The following is a 17,350-nucleotide window of genomic DNA, read 5'->3' as shown; positions in this document are numbered from 1 at the left end:
GGCTAATCTTTCTTTTGGTAGGTTCCATGTTTATATAGCCGTTGAATGGAGAATTCTGTGTGCCTTGAAAAATCAGTCAAAATGGCCGGTACTTTTGAAAAATGGCTGGGATTGAATGAGTTAAATACTCTTGAGAAATGATGAGAGTTTATTGCGTTTGATGTGGCGTACTCGCATTATTATGCCATATATTATCATTACATTCATGAAAAACAATAACATCGTTGATTGGCAATAACTTGGAGGACAATTATCAACCAGCAAAACGTGTTATCGTGATAGGCCTATGCTTGGCTCTCATTGCTGAAACTCCCAATAAGCCTGTCTCTCGTCGGATCGTTTCATTTCATCTTTTTATTTATCACCGTAATTGATATGTCTCTCATGTGTTCTGTGCACAGTGTGAGCGACTAAGGGACAACAATATCATTTATCCAGGTATGAGAGCTGACATACACTACCGGTCAAAAGTTTTAGAACACTCCAATTTCTCTGGAGCAGGGGGTCACCAACGCGGGCACCAGGTAGCCCCCCCACGACCACATGAGGTGCCCGCAAGCCTGCTTTTCATTCAGGTTTTCAGTTAATAATGAAAGAAAAGTATTCTGAAACATAAAATGTAAGTTGTGGAAACCAGCATTTTGTGAATGTTTTGGTAAAACACGCATATTTGCTTTGTTTGGGTTGAAATAAGGTATGAAAATCATTTCTACAAAAATGAGTAGCTCGTGGCCATTTTCATTTTCTAAAAGTAGCTCTCACAAGAAAAAACGATGGTGACCCCTGCTCTGGAGGACAAAGCTACACCTTCAAGTGTTAAGAAGTTCTGTCTCTCTTCCATTGTTAACTCAACAAATGACTTTCTCCAGTACAGTGCTGTTCAGCTGATGTTCACGAGGGTGTAGTACCACAGCGTGTTCCCAACACTGTTTTTAGGCAGACAGAGGAGGTAGTAAGTACTCCACAACTTGGGACACCTGTAGGAATGAGTTGCGCCAAGGCTTAATCAACCTCCATTTCTGCAGAACAGCTTTAAATTGTTGACCCATTTTGTGGTCCCTGAAACAGGCCTTTCAGTTTTTTAACCTCTGGCACTCCTTTGTATCATTTCAAGCTATTCATTGGACTTGAGCAACTTGAATTTCAGTACATAAGAGGAAAAACTGGGGTGTTCTAGAACTTTCGACCGGTCGTGTACATGTAAAGTCGACCAACAGCACAGTCTGGGAACAGAACTGGTACGTACGAGGATTCCCTGGACTCGGCACTGACGGCAATAAAGAAAAAACACTTTTTTTGATGTGCTCCAAATTGGTGATATTTAATTGGCTCTGGGCTATGCGATACAACCACAAAGATGCTGTGCAAAGAAAGCAAACATTTAAGTCACACTTATGAATGATATCGGCAGGGATACTGCAAAAGGAGTTCATACATGCTACAAACCACATAGAAAATCGACAAAGACTGCCCCGATACCGGATGCACAAATAAATCCAAAATACAGATTCAAATATATTGTTTAAAAGCCATAATACTGATCTTGTTTTTTTTTTTTTTAAATGTTGTTTTTCCCACCTCTAATGGTCTGCAAAAATCCACTCAGCCGTCCAGGAGACAGACATAAAACTCTTATGTTGACGACGTAAGCGTGGGTTCCAATAGACGGCAATGCTGCTGGAGAGACAACTTGGCACTGCGTGAGGTGACGGCAAATGAAAACACTGCAAATCATCTCCTACGTGAAGTTTCATAGCATTATGTGGTCTTGTCAAAGTGCAAGCAAGAGTTGAGTAAGCTAGTACGCGTACATAATGGAAGCCTCTTAAAAATGTACTAAAAATAAAAGTGTCTTTAAAAACAAGAATATAGGGCGATGGTATGTGTCAACTAACAGGACAAATGCAGAAGAAGGTACCCAAAAAAACAAAAAAAAAGAACCTGGACAACAGAGGACCTTCTTTCAGTTTACGCGTCCTCACTCGTCCTCGCTCTTGCTGGCGTCCGACTGGTCCTGCAGAGACACACAAAGAGCAGTGACGGAGGTTTAGCCGCCGTGGGAGGACAGAGGAAGATGAGGCTTCATCGACGCGAGTCCATTCGAGAAGTTGAGAAATGATGGAAAGGAAAAAGAAAAAAAAATCTCCCCTTGTTCACGTGGGAAGTGTGAGGCCTTTCTTTGTATTCTCAACTACCCCCTGCCACTCGGCAGGCGGAGGCGGACAAAGACAGTACAAATGACACTTGGTGATGAAGCGGGGGTGTTACAGTCCACTGTAATTGTCATCATATGTTCCTGTGCAGGGTCGCTGATTTAAAACAGGAGGTTGATTGAGTCATCAGTGACCCTGCTATACAGTGTCTCGCAGTCGTCCCTCGCCACTTTGGGGTTCGAATTTCACTCTCACGGTTTTTCAAAACCATATTGATAAATCATGCTGTTTCGTGGTTGTATGATCCAGCTAATGCATGTCATGGGAGGTAACTATTTTGACACTAAAACCCTAACAAAAACCCTAAAAAAAACGGCAACAGTGTTCCATTTATGTAAGTGACCTGTATATTAACCAAGCTACAGTTATACTGTATTGTTACTCTAGCAGCTAACACGTAAAACAATTTTTATCTGGAGGACTCCGCCTCGCTAGCACTAGTCTCAGCGTCACTCACAACGTCTCAAGCCACTGCAACGGGACAGACGGAAGAGTGGATACTACTGGCTCTCATTTTCGAAGACACAACAAGATGCTTGTTTGCCGTCTGCATTTTTTACGTGGGGACTGGAGCACAAGTCTTGTGCTGGAAGACACAGCCATCCCAATGAGAGCGGACGCTGTAAGTGTGGTCACCGTTTCTATGCTGCTGTTGCTGATGGAAGTAGCGTTAGTCAAATAAATGCACCTCGGAAAGAAGTTTCGGTAATGTTTTAAATCATCAAAATACGGTAAGATACTGTAAGTATTACATCTTATCATCAATGTACTTTTTAATGCATGAAAGTGAAGAAACATGTCTTCATGTTTCACACAAGGATTGTGGATGATGTGCAAAATTCCAAAAAAGTGCAGTTTTCCTTTAAAAAACATATCCAAAATGGTCAACTTTAATATTAAAAATTTTAGGCAAATCAAATAAAATGTTTCTCTAGTCCATGATTTTTTTCTGTATTACTAACTGGTCATTGACAAGTTTGACAACTTTGAAATGAATAGAATTACGAGAATTAGGCTTTAAACGTCTTTGATAGAAAATGGTTATGGTTTCATCGTTGTCTCATTCTCCACAAAAACACTATTCTTAGTTTTGAGAATTTGAGAAAATGTGAACCAGCTTCAATAAATATATTTTAAATGGAGTCGCTCCACCGCCTTTGGGTGAGTTTATTAAGATGAAATCCACCATGAATGGAAGGGTAACAAGAGCCATTACCTTACACACGCACAGCATTCAGCCAACAGGTCAGTCAAAGGTACAGAAATTTGGAACAACATCCCAGTTGCTATAAGAGACTATACTACCTTCATATCATTTCAAATCCATCTCAACCGCTGGCTTAAGAGGAACCAGATCTGTGACCATTCATGGTTTATTGTTTTATTGTATTGTCCATGTACTGTCATTGTCACACAGTTCTCTTGTGTGACGGTTTTCTGCTTTTTCGTTGTACCAATTAGTCTGCCTTTTTCCAAACCCGTGAGAGCCACCCCTTTCATCGCCTGTAAAAGCCAACATTTATCCATGCTTGTACGTCTGCTGCGGCTCCACTGCTGCAAGAAGAGGCAGATGATCTTAGTGTGGCATTTTTGCCAGAGGAGATTCAGTGGCTGAGAAGGCAAGTGAGTAACTGTTGGTGTTGCTTTGAGCTGAGACCAACAAAACGGTTGACACATCACCACATACAGCTGCTCAATAAATTAGAATATGACCAAAACGTTGATTTATTTCAGTAATTCAAAATTGATTAAAATTCATTCAAAAAGTGAAACTTGTATATCATATACATTCATTACACACAGACTGATATGTTTCAAATGTTTATTTCTTTTCATTTGGGTGATTACAACTGAAAACTAATGAAAATCCCAAATTCATCATCTCAGAAAATTTGACTATTACTTATGGCCAATAAAAAAAATTATTTTAGGCATGTTGGCAACTGAAAAGTATGGACATGTACAGCACTCAATTTTGCCTGAATTACTGCGTGGGTCCTTAAACCAGGTACCGGTAGTTTTGGCGCTGTGTGCACATGCCAAGTCCTGTTGGAAAGTGAATTCTGCATCTCCATAAAGTTGCGGGAAACATGAGGTGCTCTACAACTTCCTGGTAGACGGCTGCACTGACCGTGGGCCTCAGAAAAAGTGCAGTGCAGAAGAGCTGGAGGCCACTATCAGAGCAACCTGGGCTCTCATAACACCTGAGGAGTGCCACAGACTGATCGACTGCATGCCACGCCGTATCGCTGCAGTAATTCGGGCAAAAGGAGCCGCAACCAAGTATTGGATGCTGTACGTGTTCATACTTTTCAGTCGGCCGACATTTCTAAAATCCTTTTTTTTCTTTTTTTTTTTTTTTTATTTGGCCATAAGTAATATTCTAATTTTCTGAGATAACAAAGTTGGGATTTTCATTAGTTTCCAGTTATAATCATCCAAATTAAAAGAAATAAACACTTGAAATGTGTCAGTCTGTGTGTAATGAATGCACATAATATACAAGTTTTACTTTTTGAATGAAATGAGTGAAATAAATCAAGTTTTTGGCCATAGTCTAATTGATTGATTCCAGATAATATGATCATATTGCCTTAGCCTCTTAGGTGACGAGCAGTAAGAGGGTAAACAATGAGTCATGCAGCATGTGGACTGGCGCATCAGTGATGCTCGCTATATTTGTACAAAAGAAACGTAACCCACCACTGATGGATCCGATCCGGGGCCTGAAGGAGTGCATGGCCACAAATAATAAACACAAAACGGAAAAAAAAAGAAATTCAGACGGGATGTATGGAGGGGTATTTGATTCGAGATGACGTTATACCTCCACGTTTCATGAACAAACATTAGGACACGGTGGATTTGCACGGTTACTGGCGGGATGCACTCCATTACAATGTACGGTGGAACCTCTGAAGTCTGGACTTCACGTCTGCCTGACAGTGAAGACGGCACACTCTTCCTTATTATCAGAGCCCGAATATAATGCGGTCTCTGAAAAAGTCGTCTCAAATTCAGCGTGTAGAGATTTATACTCACAAACCAACAGGCTGGAGCTTTTCTTCCAGTCACTCACACACACAAGCTATGATGCCAATTTTAAGACAGCGGTGATCAATCAATCAGACCAATCCTGAGTTGCTTCTACAGATGCACTATGGAAAGTGTCCTTACCGCCTCCATCACTGTTTGGTACGGTAACTGTACAACACGTGATAGGAAGGCACTCCAGCGGGTGATCAAGACCTCACAGAACATTGTTGGGGCAGCCCTCCCCTCACTGCAAGACATTTATAAAACTAGAGTCCTACGAAGAATACACAACCTCATCACCACGCAACCGTGCAGCAAAAGCAGGTTGTCTTACACTTGTATAGCATCCAGCGCAGCACGAGCGCTGTGTGACCAATAGCGTGGGTGTGACTTACATTGCCGTCTGGGTCGTCATCGCTGTCGTCGTCGCTGACCACAGGCTTGGCTTTGGCTCGGCTCTGCCGCTTCTTGCCTCGCTCGGCGCTCCGGGCTTCTTTGTTCAGTTTGATCTTCACCCACACTGGCTTGGCTGTGAGGCAGTAAAAATGCACACAAATGAGGATTAAGTAGGAGTCCATTTCAATCACGGATGTACGTATAACGTTTGGGATAATGGATGGACTGGTTTGTACTGCAAATATTGATAGAAAAGGGTATAGGAAAGTGTCAAGGGTACCAAGGAAGCAGTGCCAGTGTGAGTACACCCTTAGGGTGCCGGCATCATAATTTCATGACCTTTTGTTTTCATAGAAGATGGGAAAAATCTAACCTTTGAAATATTTAAGATGCAGCTTTTGTCCCATGTTGATAATGCAATGCAGTCGTCCCTCATTTATTGCGGCTAACTGGTTCCAGACCCGACTGCGATAAATGAATTTCCACAAATTTTGATTCAATGAATGGAATATTTCAATATTTAGGGCATAGAAAACCTGCTTATGACTTTCTAAATACGGATTTTAACATGATTAGAGCCCTGTAGACATAAAATAACACCCCTATATCACTTTTACACTCTTATTCTTTGTTTACATCACATCATGCAGCTATGGCACCACTGCAGGGACAAAACAGTCAGTCACCGCTAGCATAGCAAGCTACCGAGCTAACTAGTTAGCCTCTCCAATTTACTTAGTCTACACTTAACCCTTTAGGCGCCAGAGTTTTTTTCAGTTTTGACATTAGGAGATCAGGAAGACTTGGGTTTGAATCTCTGTTGGGTATCTCTGTGTGGAGTTTGCATGTTCTCCCCGTGCATGTGTGGGTTTTCTCCGGGTACTCCGGTTTCCTCCCACGTTCCAAAAACATGCATGTTAGGTTCATGGGCGACTCTAAATTGTCCATAGGTATGAATGTGAGTGTGAATGCTTGTTTGTCTATATGTGCCCTGCCAGCTGGCAACCAGTCCAGGGTGTACCCCTCTCGCCTGAGGTCAGTCGGGATAGGCTCCAGCACACCCTCATCGACCCTATTCTCAGGTCATATCTATCTATTAGCAGTTTATTTTTTTCCAAGGAGTCTCCCGCGGATGGTACTAAGCATCCCGCTATTTCCACGTTTGTTTTACATTCCCGCTACGCCCCCCCAATTGGCGGTGTTTTGACAACCCACCACGTCCCTGTTCAAGGACTTGAACTGAGAAACAAACATGGAAATATTGATTTGGTGCTGAAAAAAAAAATCCCATGTTGGCAATTCTTTTTTGCTGTATTTGATGAAAAAAAATGTTCAGTAAAAGTTAAAGTGACAAAAAAATGTAATGTTAAAATCTTGTCTCGTTCTCACAGACACAGTCTTGTGCATTGTCTCGTCTCGTGACGAGTCAGCATAACGTCTCACCCTCAGCCTCGGACTCTTCTTCGTCCTCGTCATCCTCGCTGTCCTCCTCGCTTTCCTCTTCCTTGGCGATCTTCTGCCTGGCGCTCTTGAACACGGACTGCAGGACGATGGAGTCCTCGTAAATCTTTGGTGGCGGCGTCAAAGAAAAGGACGGTCAGTGGTTGATGACACATTGAAAAGGACGGGAAAAACCTTGTCAATCAAAAGAAGCTCAGTGGGCTGAATATTGCAGTCACTAATATAGAGTATGTGCAAATATTCACCAATACACGTGCAAGCAAATCACAGGCAAGTACATCAGTGTGCTGCCTTAAGCATCCTACAGATCACTTTCATGCGATGTCCTGGCTTGGAAGCGCTATGACATTCTTGGATATTCTTCATTTTATCTCATTCGATACCAAAGACGTAGACCCCAACAACGCATTTATACGTCTTTTACGAGAGGCTAAAGGAGGTGATGATGCAACTCCTCACCAAAGGACTAGGCTTGAGAGCAATTTTAATGCCATTAAAATTGCCACCAGGTGGCAAAAATGCATCATGAGAGAAAGGAGAAACACACAAGACAGGAAGAGGAAGCCCTTGCATAAAGGCAAAAAAAAAAAAAAAAAAAAAAAACAAAAGGCAGCTGCTACATTGCGTACCACACGGAAAAAAATGACGCACTACAGGGACAATTTAATGCATGCACACGCACAGACACAAACACACGTGCACACACATGGTTTGGCTCCAGCTCACATAGTTTAGTTCCAAATGTGAAAATTATAAATAGTTCATAACGTTAGATTTGTAAATAAATTGTGATTTTGACGTAAAAAAAAATGTTGTTTATGTTGGTATAGTTGTTTAGATATTTGTGTCCAAGTGAAAGTTACGCTTGAAATGTATCTTTTCCACAAAACTGAGGAACTGATATTTTCCTGAAATATACCTATGTTCTACTGCTGATTACTAAAGAACGGAACAAAGTAGAAACAAACTTTTTTTTTTCTGATGAAAGACAGGAGTCTGATCTTGCTTTTGGTAGGTTCCATGTTTATACTGTATATTCATAGAACGCAATATGCTGCCTGCCTTGAAAGACCAGTCCAAATGGTCTAAAATGGCTGCTACTGAAGGGGTTGTCTTTTGAAAATTGTCTGGGATTGAATGAGTTGAGGTTACTTGAGTCATTGAGTACAAACCCAGCCACACTGCGGAGCGTCTACTGACCTGGGATCCCTCCAGGTTGAAGGTCTGGGCGTTGTGACAGAGCAGCATCACATCCTTCTCCAGGTCGCCGACAGTTCGGTACTTATGGCTCCTGACGCGTTCCTGTGGCGCAAGAGAGCTTTGTTATCGCTTAAAGGAAAACTGCACTTTGGGGGGAATTTTGTCCATCATCCACAATCCCTTTGTGAAACATCACCACACAAGTCTCTCTTTTCTGCGCATTCTCAAGAGAGAAAAACAGCTAGCACGAGGGAGCTAACAATGCGCGCGTCATGGGACACGCCCATTTAGAATATAAAGCCCTCTAAAAAACCTCCAACAAGGATTTATCATTTTATGTACATGCTGTGACCATGCAGTAACGGGTAGCTCTCCACAAATCATAACAAAATCACAATAAGCAATCAAGGCAAGACTGTCTTTAGAACGCACAGAAAAGGGAAAGACGTGTGGTTGATGGGCAAAATTAAAAAAAAAAAAAAAAAAAAGTACTGTTTTCCTTTAAGCTCGTCAGCCCGGAGACATTCAACATCATCAGGCAGCTGTCCAAGTGTGAAACCTCAAACCGCCTGGCGTACCTTGATCTTCTTGAAGTCCACAGGCTTTCTGATCAGCTCATAGTATTCTGGAAGCTCCTTTCTGGACGGCAGCTGGACAAAGACCTCGCTGAGCTGTCTTCCGGACCTGCCGGACAGACACAAATTGGCAGATTTGTTGGATGGATTTGATGAGCTGTGACTTCAGGTCAAACTAGTGTAGCCTGAATAAACTGCACCTCCGCTGGTTACGGTGCCTCGATGGCTTCAAAACACGATTACACAACAATCAATTCCACACAACTGAGCAGAGTTCAATAATGCTCATCCCTAAACAGGAATGGATGATGCAGATGGGGGGCCCGTTTTAATAAAGAAATAAGAGCGATGAGCAAACAATTTGGCGGATGGACATAATTACTGCCTGGCAATAACACGAGATAATAATATAAAAGACGCAAAGCAAAACATACAAAATCACCCATCCATTTCTAAAAGCCTGGGTGAGTCTTAACCACAGAATGAGTAGTAGCGCTACAGGAGACAGACAAGACGGAATAACAACTTCCCTTGTCCCGTCAGTCCTTATTATTATGATAACTGTTGTCCTCCATCAGAGGAATTTTAACTGCAGATTCCCTCCAACTAACGGCCGTTATCTAACTGCTGCACTTTCTGCAGCGCTGACCCACCTGACTGACCCAAAGATGCTAATCTAAGGGGTGTCACAAGACACCAAACTGTGGATGCATGAGATTGGGTCCACGGGAACAAGACGAGACAAAATTTAACATTAATTTTAAGAAAAGTACAATGAAAAATAGATGACTGGACAAAGAAACTTTTTCTATTCAACACAGTCACAAAACAACGCGGGTGAGTTTTGAAATGTTTACTGTCTCACAAATTAAACAATATTATTGTCAACATTTTTCTAGACCAAATAAACGACTGTTATGATAATATATAATCAGAATAATGCAATATTTCCTTTAATATGCCATCTTTCAGTCTGTTAAGTTGCAGAATTGGCGTTTGTGACATGCTTGCTCTCACAGGCAGTTGGTACCGTCTGTCAAATGTTGGCTTTTCAATAAAGGTGTCAGCATTAACAGTTGCAGCTAGTAGTTGAACAATGCCATCTACTCATTTTTTGTCTTATCTACATGTCTTTGTCTTATTTACATCAGGCCTGTCCAGCTGTCCTTTGATATTTATAATAAAAAATGAATGGCATGGGCCTTTTACGTCACTTATACAGAGGTACAATAAGGGCAATAAGGGTACAATAAGGGGCAGAGATAATAAGACTTGTCTTCTTTCTGCTCCCTTTCATTCTGGTTTGAAGAGTGTTTGTTTTAATGTCATATTGTTTTAATACTGTTTGTTTGTTTTCTTCTTTCTTGATGAAATAAATGTTTCAAATCAAATCAATCAATATATATACATATATATATATATACATATATAAATACATATATATACACATATATATATATATATATTATCTATATTATCTATATATATTGCTCAATATATATATTGCTCAATATATATATATATATAGCTCAAAAAAATGAGAGGAACACTTCAAAAACACATCAGATCTAAACTGGGGGAAAATGATGTTGAATATGTTTCCTGATAATAAGTGGGTGATGTATTAGTAACAAAATGATGCCACATCATTTGATAGAAATGAAAATGATCACCCTATAGAGGGGGGAAATCAAAGACACCCCAAAAATGAAAGTGAAAAAATGATGCAGCACACTGGTCCATTTTGCTAAAATGTCATTGTAGCAACTCAAAATGATTCTCAGTAGTTTGTGTGGCCCCCACGTGCTTGTACGCATGCCTGACAACGTGGGGGCATGCTCCTAATGAGACTACGGATGGTGTCCAGGGGGATCTCCTCCCAGATCTGGACCAGGGCATCAATGAGCTCCTGGACAATCTGAGGAGCAACCTGGAGGCGCTGGATGGACCTAAACATAATGTCCCAGAGGTGTTCTATTGTGTTTAGGTCAGGTGAACGTGGGGGCCAGTCAATGGTATCAATTCCTTCATCCTCCAGGAACTACCTGCATACACTAGCCACATGAGGTCGGGCATTGTCGTGGACCAGGAGGAACCCAGGTCCCACTGCAGCAGCGTAGGTTCTGACAATGGGTCCAAGGATTTCATCCCGATACCTAATAGCAGTCAGGGTGCCATTATCTAACCTGTAGAGGTCTGTGCGTCCTTCCAGGGATATGCCTCCCCAGACCATCACTGACCCACCACCAAACCGGTCATGCTGAATGATGTTGCAGGCAGCATAACGTTCTCCACGGCATCTCCAGACCCTTTCACGTCTGTCGCATGTGCTCAGGTTGAACTTGCTCTCATCAGTGAAGAGCACAGGGCACCAGTGGTGTAGTTGCCAATTCTGGTGGTCTATGGCAAATGCCAATCAAGCTCTACGGTGCTGGGCAGTGAGCACAGGGCCCACTACAGGACGTCGGGCCCTCAGGCCACCCTCATGGAGCCTGTTTCTGATTGTTTGGTCAGAAACATTCACACCAGTGGTGTGCTGGAGGTCATTTTGTAGGGCTCTGGCAGTGCTCATCCTGTTCCTCCTTGCACAAAGGAGTCGATACCGATCCTGCTGAGGGTTGAAGGACCTTCTACGGCCCTGTCCAGCTCTCCTGGAGTAACTACCTATCTCCTGGAATCTCCTCCATGCGTCCAGGTACCGCAGTGATGCCCTGGTCCAGATCTGGGAGGAGATCCCCCAGGACACCATCTGTAGTCTCATTAGGAGCATGCCCCCACGTTGTCAGGCATGCGTACAAGCACGTGGGGGCCACACAAACTAGTGTGTGTGTGTGTGTATATATATATATACAGTATATATATTTATATATCTCAAGTCCTGTGTATTGATGAACTGATCAAATGTAGAATTACTACAGCTTCTGCTTGGACATTAACACGGCACTGCAGTTGTTCAACACCGATGGAAAAAACAGCCACACGTCCTTCGCTGACAACACTGAGTTAGCTTGGATTGTAAGGTGTGCGTAAAGCACTTAATTTGTGCTTCCAATAATTCTCATGGCGCGAGATCTGGTGATACCCCTAATAATGTGCATAATGTCCGTAAGGCTACTCTGTGAATGGGAACTGAGCTCCAAAGTGCTATTTCTTTTGACAACTTCAGTGTTTGATGTGTGATGCCACTCAGCCTCGCATCAAGCCACTAGGGACCTTCCGGGCTCAGATCCAATTGTTGGTTTCCGTCAAATGGATGGAAACATGAGCATGAGTGTGTTTACTCTGATGGCAAAAGGATGGAGACTGTGTGTGTAGTTGGGGGAAAAAAGAAGGGTTAGATTTGGTGAAAAAGGGGATGCAAAGCCCAGGAGAGGACATTCCAGAAGCTTTTCCTCACTAGTTAAGTGAGCGGAAGTGCCAGAATTGTGATTGAGGTGCTCTGGGAAGCTCTGGGAACAAACATTACACTCGGAAAGGAAAGAATTTGACTTCTGGAAGTGCAGGTTGAGGTTTTCCTGGAAACGCTCAGACAGACTCGTGTGTCCATGCAAGCATATGAACTTGCAGTGTGACTGCATTGCATGGACACAATACAAGGATCAATGACAAACACACCCACGGTGAATAAAAAACACCCACGGCTAAATAGAAACCACAAGCATCAACCATTAAAGTCCACTATTAATCATGTTTTCCAAGAGTGTTTTACAGTACTGACCCATCCCTGTAGTTGATGACTGTATCAATGATGGTGTTCATTTGCTTGGTGAGTTTCGGAGGGTTGGGGGAGAGCTTCTCAGCCGGCGGGCGTCCTCGTCTCTTCTTGGCCTTGGCGCCCCAGTCCTCCCGGTCTGACGGGTCCTTGTCCTGCCGCCGCTTGCGTTTGCGCTTTTTCAGTCGTATCTCCTCCTCCATCTCCTCCAGGTTGCCATCCTCAATGGCCTGCCATCGGAGAACACAATCAGTTCCTCTCGTGTCCAAACCAGAGTTTCCCAAAAATAGATCACAGGCACGTAGATTTTTTTGAGAATTTACCCGCAGCCACTGTTTCTCAGTCAGCGTGTCGCTGTAGTCCACATCTCGGCGGCAGCGCGACCCTCGGCCAAACATCTTCTCCTCCTCCTCCTCGTACGTGAGGCGCTCCACCTCGGCGTCGTCCTTGATGATCCACGAGGGCAGCTCATCCTCCTCCATCAGGCGGGGCTTACGTTTGGGGTTCCTGGCGTCCTCCCGCCGTCGATCCATGTCGATGCGCTACACGGCAGGGTGAAACCAAAATGTTAGCCGGTTGACTATGATGCAAGAATAAGGAGCGAGCGAGTGGAGCACGCCACGCTTTCTCACCATGTAGAGCTCAAATTCATCTTCGTTGCGAGCGATCATCTGGTTGAGGGTTTCATCGTCGGGTACCTCGTCTTCCTCCTGCAGACACGAATGGAGAAAGAAATGCTTCAGAAAATTCTTGGCACAAGACTATAAAGGATTTTTTGTGCCAAAATCTTATATTGATTTACCACACATTCAGTGGTGTGAAAAAGTGCTTGACTCCTTCCCGATTTTTTGTTTGTTTGCATGTTTTGATGTCGTCAGCAGTTGATTCTCAAAAATGTTAACACAAAACACGTTTTCATACTTTTACAGTTATAGTTTTACATGCATAAAACTAGCCCTGTCACAATAACCAGTAAATCCATTAATCGAACGATCCTCTCCTCACCTCTTTGTCCGAGTACATGGAGGCGGGGCTACCTTGGCTAGCAGTAAGTTAGCCTTGTGAGCAAGCACACGCTAACAGGAAAAGCGACGGTTTCTCAGGCGAATGCCACAGCCCCAGTGTGGGAATACTATATCGGTTTCAAACAGAATGAACAAGGTGAGCGCATGAACACAGGCGACCGACACCGATGGAGGTGCAACGCGCAGCGGAGCCTTCGTCCTGACAGTCAATGCTTACTGAGGCGTTTGGGAAAAGAAATGTGTTTTGTGTCAACATTTTTGGCCTTCTGGAACGGATTAATTGGATTTACACAATTTCTTCTGGGAAAAATTGATTTGGAGCAAATTACAAATGAATGACGCTAACCAAGTTTCCAATGTGATTCAGTCCTCCGGCTCTCAGTTAAAAAAGCTAATTCAAGTTAACGCAGCATAAATATGTTATGAAATAAATAAGCTTGCATTTTGAAACCATGTTGTGCTGTAGGTAAATTGCTAATTAAATGAAACACTAAAGGAAACCAAGCATCCTTGGGAGAACATGGAAAAAGCACGCCTCCTTTTGTCCTGACATGCTTTGTAAGCTCACCTCGTTTTGTTCCTCGTGCTCCAGAATGGCCTGGAGGAAGACGCGGCGCTCATGGCTGGAGGACTTCTGGTCGAACATGCCGGCCTGGATGACCTTCTGGTCCACATTGAGCTTGTACTTGGCCGCTGCCAGGATCTTCTCCTCCACGCTGTTGACGGAGCAGAGGCGAAGTACGCGCACCTCGTTCTGCTGGCCGATGCGGTGAGCACGGTCCTGAGCCTGGAGGTCCTACGATCATCAGGCAGACACATGATGGACATACAGAATGTCATCTAGACGCTACCACCACATATCCTGCTGGACATGTAATTAAAGATTCAAGAGTTTTATTGTCATATGCACAGTAAAACAGGTAGTTATACTACGCAGTGAAATTCTTATTCTGTTCATTCTCCCAAAAAAAAGAGAAAGAAAACACAAGAAAATGAATAAGAACATAAAAAACATTAATACCAATAAATTAAGCAACAAGAACAGGAGAGACATCAATACCAACAAATAAATAAATAAATAAATTAATTAATAAAGTGTTATGAGTGTGTCTATATTCCTCCAAACGCAATGAATTATGTTTTTTTCATATAAAACCCGTATTGATACATGTTTCTATATTCCTGAGGTATATAGTTTGAGTGTTAGGTGCTGTGTGATGAGTTTAATGTTTGTAAGATGAAACCGTGAGTCAGACTGTTTTATTGAGTAATGACCTCCTGCAATTTCCAATGGGTTGACAAGCTCGTCGTGAGTTTATTCATAGCTCATGATTGACTCCTGTCAAATAAAGAGCTGGGTGGTCCTCATGGAATCGTGTTCGCCCCAATATGCCATTTTATGACATGGACACGTACGGCTTATACACCGGTACAGCTTATGTAAGAACAAATCTGTTTTTTCCTCTAAATTTAGTGGGTGCGACTTATACACCAGAATTTATGGTAGATACAGTCCTCATTTGTAATTATTCTGCATGTAAAACTATTATTATTCTCTATAAAATGTATTTTTGTTAATATTTTCAGATGTATGGAACTTTCAACTCAACGTTCTCGGTTGTCATACATTCATACAAAAAAACAACAACAAAAATAGAAAAATCTGCATTTCACAGTCATTTTACAGGAATAAATTAAAAATATGAAGAGAAAAAAGTTGTAATCTAGCAAGAAAAGTAATTTTTACAAGAATAATGTTGTAATATTATGGGGAAAAATAACTTCATTTTAGGAGCATAATGTTGAAATATTAAAGAACAACAAATAAAGTTGTCATTTTTGGAAAATCAGGTTGCGGGAAAAGTTATAATGTGCTGAGAATAAAGTCAAATTATTATGGGAAGAAAATCATAATTACAAAAAGAAAATTTATGAAAAGAAATTTCAAATAGCAGAAATGGAAAAAACTGCTGTAATTTTACGAGAATCACGTCAAAATATTATGAAAAAAAAAGTCATATTCTAATGGTAAAAAAGTTGCAAGTTTACGAGAACAAACTCAAAATATTAACAGGAAAAATAATGCTGTTTTAGCCACAGAGTTGAAATATTAAATACATTTTTTTGAGTACATGGAGTACATGTCATAATATGAGAAACAAACTAAAATAAAGTTGTAATTTTTGGAAAATTAGGTTGGGGAGAAAAGTTAGAATATTATACGAATAAAGTCAAAATATTATGGGGAAAAAAGTCATAATCTTGCAAGAAGAAAATGTACATACAGTCAAACCTGTCTGTAGCGGCCACGGAAGGGAAACGGCAAAAGTGGCCGCTATAGACATGTGGCCGCTATAGACAGGTTGGCGGCCATTTTGAATTTGTGCGCACACATATTAACATGTATTCACAAAAAGACTGGAGCAAAACCAAGAGACATAGGGGAAAACGCTCTGTTGACACATAAACAGGTAGGTAAATCTAGGTAACAGCTCCGGTGAGGAAACTAGTAATATCAATAACAACAATGAACCAGCGCCGCACATTCGACGGCGCTGGCGTTTTATCCGCCACAAATGTTAATTGACCGCAGCTGCACGGCCACCAGGCATGAAGCGGCTGCCTCTTCCTCCCCGGAGAAGGCACAGCCCGCCAAATAAGAGCGTCACAAATTTCCATCTTTGATTTTTTTTAAACACGATTTTAAAAGCAAGAAATACAAATTTGATTTAACGAGCCCGAGGATATACAGTATGTACAGGATACGCGTGAAGCAGTAATGAATGGGTGTGTGCGTGAACAATTGAGTGCGGAGGAGGTGCAAAGATCGTCGTAAACTAACAATACCATCGCTCCTTTCTTATTGAATGGGCTTCTAATCTCTAATTAGTCGGCAATTAAGTGATATTTTAGATGTTTTATTCAGGTGTTTTGGCTATTATAGCATCTATTCACGGCATTGCAAAGTGGGAAGACGGCTTTTTTATGTCGAACTAGGACTCAGTAATTAAAGTCTACACACGACGGCTTCATTGCTTAAAAAACAAAACTTTTTCGTGCATGAAGCTTCTGCTTGAGTCGGCATTTTGGCCGCTATATGCGGTCAGATATTGACCAAGGGAGACAAAATGGGTGGCTGCTGGCCGCGTTAGACAGGTGACTGCTATACACGGGGTCTATAACACGTACATTTTCTGCGGGGGGATTTTCCAGTGGCCGCTATAGGCAGGTGGCCGTTATATACAGGTGACCGCTAAGACAGGTTTGACTGTAGATAGTTGAAATATTTGGGGGTAAAAAACAACAAGATCAAAAATGGGGAAAAAGAGCAAAGAGTGAAGTCCACATTGATACCTACTGTATATCACAAAGCTGATATGCAGTTTTTTTTCTTGAAATATATATATAATGTTGCTTTCCAAAATATCAAACTGGCCCTTGCATCGTTTCATTTTTCAGTATGTGGCCCTCGCTGGAAAAAGTTTGGACGCCCTTGACCTAAGGGGTTTGGTTCCTAAAATACAAGACCCACACGAGACATAGTTACGTGTGTGGACGAGCCAATGCGTAGTCCAGTGTAGCTAGGAAGGACTATGTTGCCCCCGCTTGCCTCGCCAACCTCCTACCCTTCTTTACGTCTCCCATGCGCAAGGCAGAAAAGGACTGCCACTTCCAGGGAAGCAAAACCGGATCTTGCAAAAAGCAGTGAAAAGCTGACCAAAACTGGTCGCG

The 17,350-nt window shown here is 42.2% G+C and overlaps 1 protein-coding gene across 1 annotated transcript in view; it reads right to left on the bottom strand.

Annotated features, from left to right (window-relative positions):
• Nucleotides 1-1,291: 1,291 nt before the first annotated feature.
• The window catches only part of smarca2 (SWI/SNF related, matrix associated, actin dependent regulator of chromatin, subfamily a, member 2), a 53,500-nt gene continuing 37,441 nt past the window's right edge, over nucleotides 1,292-17,350 (bottom strand). The window contains exons 26-34 of the mRNA XM_054772812.1: nucleotides 14,187-14,414; nucleotides 13,226-13,303; nucleotides 12,917-13,135; nucleotides 12,600-12,823; nucleotides 8,885-8,990; nucleotides 8,307-8,408; nucleotides 7,089-7,212; nucleotides 5,645-5,778; nucleotides 1,292-2,014 (exon numbers count right to left, since the gene is read on the bottom strand). Of these exons, the coding sequence (XP_054628787.1) occupies nucleotides 1,979-2,014; nucleotides 5,645-5,778; nucleotides 7,089-7,212; nucleotides 8,307-8,408; nucleotides 8,885-8,990; nucleotides 12,600-12,823; nucleotides 12,917-13,135; nucleotides 13,226-13,303; nucleotides 14,187-14,414 (1,251 nt within the window). The 3' untranslated portion in view covers nucleotides 1,292-1,978. The remainder of the gene's footprint in view (nucleotides 2,015-5,644; nucleotides 5,779-7,088; nucleotides 7,213-8,306; nucleotides 8,409-8,884; nucleotides 8,991-12,599; nucleotides 12,824-12,916; nucleotides 13,136-13,225; nucleotides 13,304-14,186; nucleotides 14,415-17,350) is intronic.

Source organism: Dunckerocampus dactyliophorus, chromosome 4 (genome assembly GCF_027744805.1).
Source record: "Dunckerocampus dactyliophorus isolate RoL2022-P2 chromosome 4, RoL_Ddac_1.1, whole genome shotgun sequence".
NCBI classification, from domain to species: Eukaryota; Metazoa; Chordata; class Actinopteri; order Syngnathiformes; family Syngnathidae; genus Dunckerocampus; species Dunckerocampus dactyliophorus.
This window is presented reverse-complemented; position numbering and strand designations above follow the sequence as displayed.